This window comes from Penaeus monodon, chromosome 20 (genome assembly GCF_015228065.2).
Source record: "Penaeus monodon isolate SGIC_2016 chromosome 20, NSTDA_Pmon_1, whole genome shotgun sequence".
Lineage (NCBI taxonomy): Eukaryota > Metazoa > Arthropoda > Malacostraca > Decapoda > Penaeidae > Penaeus > Penaeus monodon.
In genome coordinates this window covers 46,305,207-46,305,457 of record NC_051405.1, presented here as the reverse complement: position 1 = coordinate 46,305,457, position 251 = coordinate 46,305,207, and the positions used below count along the sequence as shown (strand labels likewise).

General features: G+C 48.2%; 1 protein-coding gene across 1 annotated transcript in view; it reads right to left on the bottom strand.

The window, feature by feature from the left end:
• LOC119585881 (transcription initiation factor TFIID subunit 13-like) overlaps positions 1–251 on the bottom strand; it is a gene marked incomplete in the record, with an annotated part of 9,645 nt that overhangs the window by 1,346 nt on the left and 8,048 nt on the right. Inside the window, 1 exon segment of the mRNA XM_037934612.1 lies at positions 13–222. Coding sequence (XP_037790540.1) covers positions 13–222 — 210 coding nt within the window.

The following is a 251-nucleotide window of genomic DNA, read 5'->3' as shown; positions in this document are numbered from 1 at the left end:
ATCCTCTCCTACCATTTGAGTTATGAATTCAATGACCAAGTCTTCAAGTAGATCAACGCTCTCTGTGTAGGGATTCTGGTCGTCCCCAAAGCCATACATCATGCACCGCAGCTCCTTTGAAAAGAGTCTTTTACGGCCACCCGAACAGGTGGAAATGACAGCTTCTGACTGAGCCTCTCCTGTCTCCTCCTCTTCATACTGAAAGAAATCGTCGCCATCATTCTGCAAGGAGGGGGATGGAAGGGACAAAG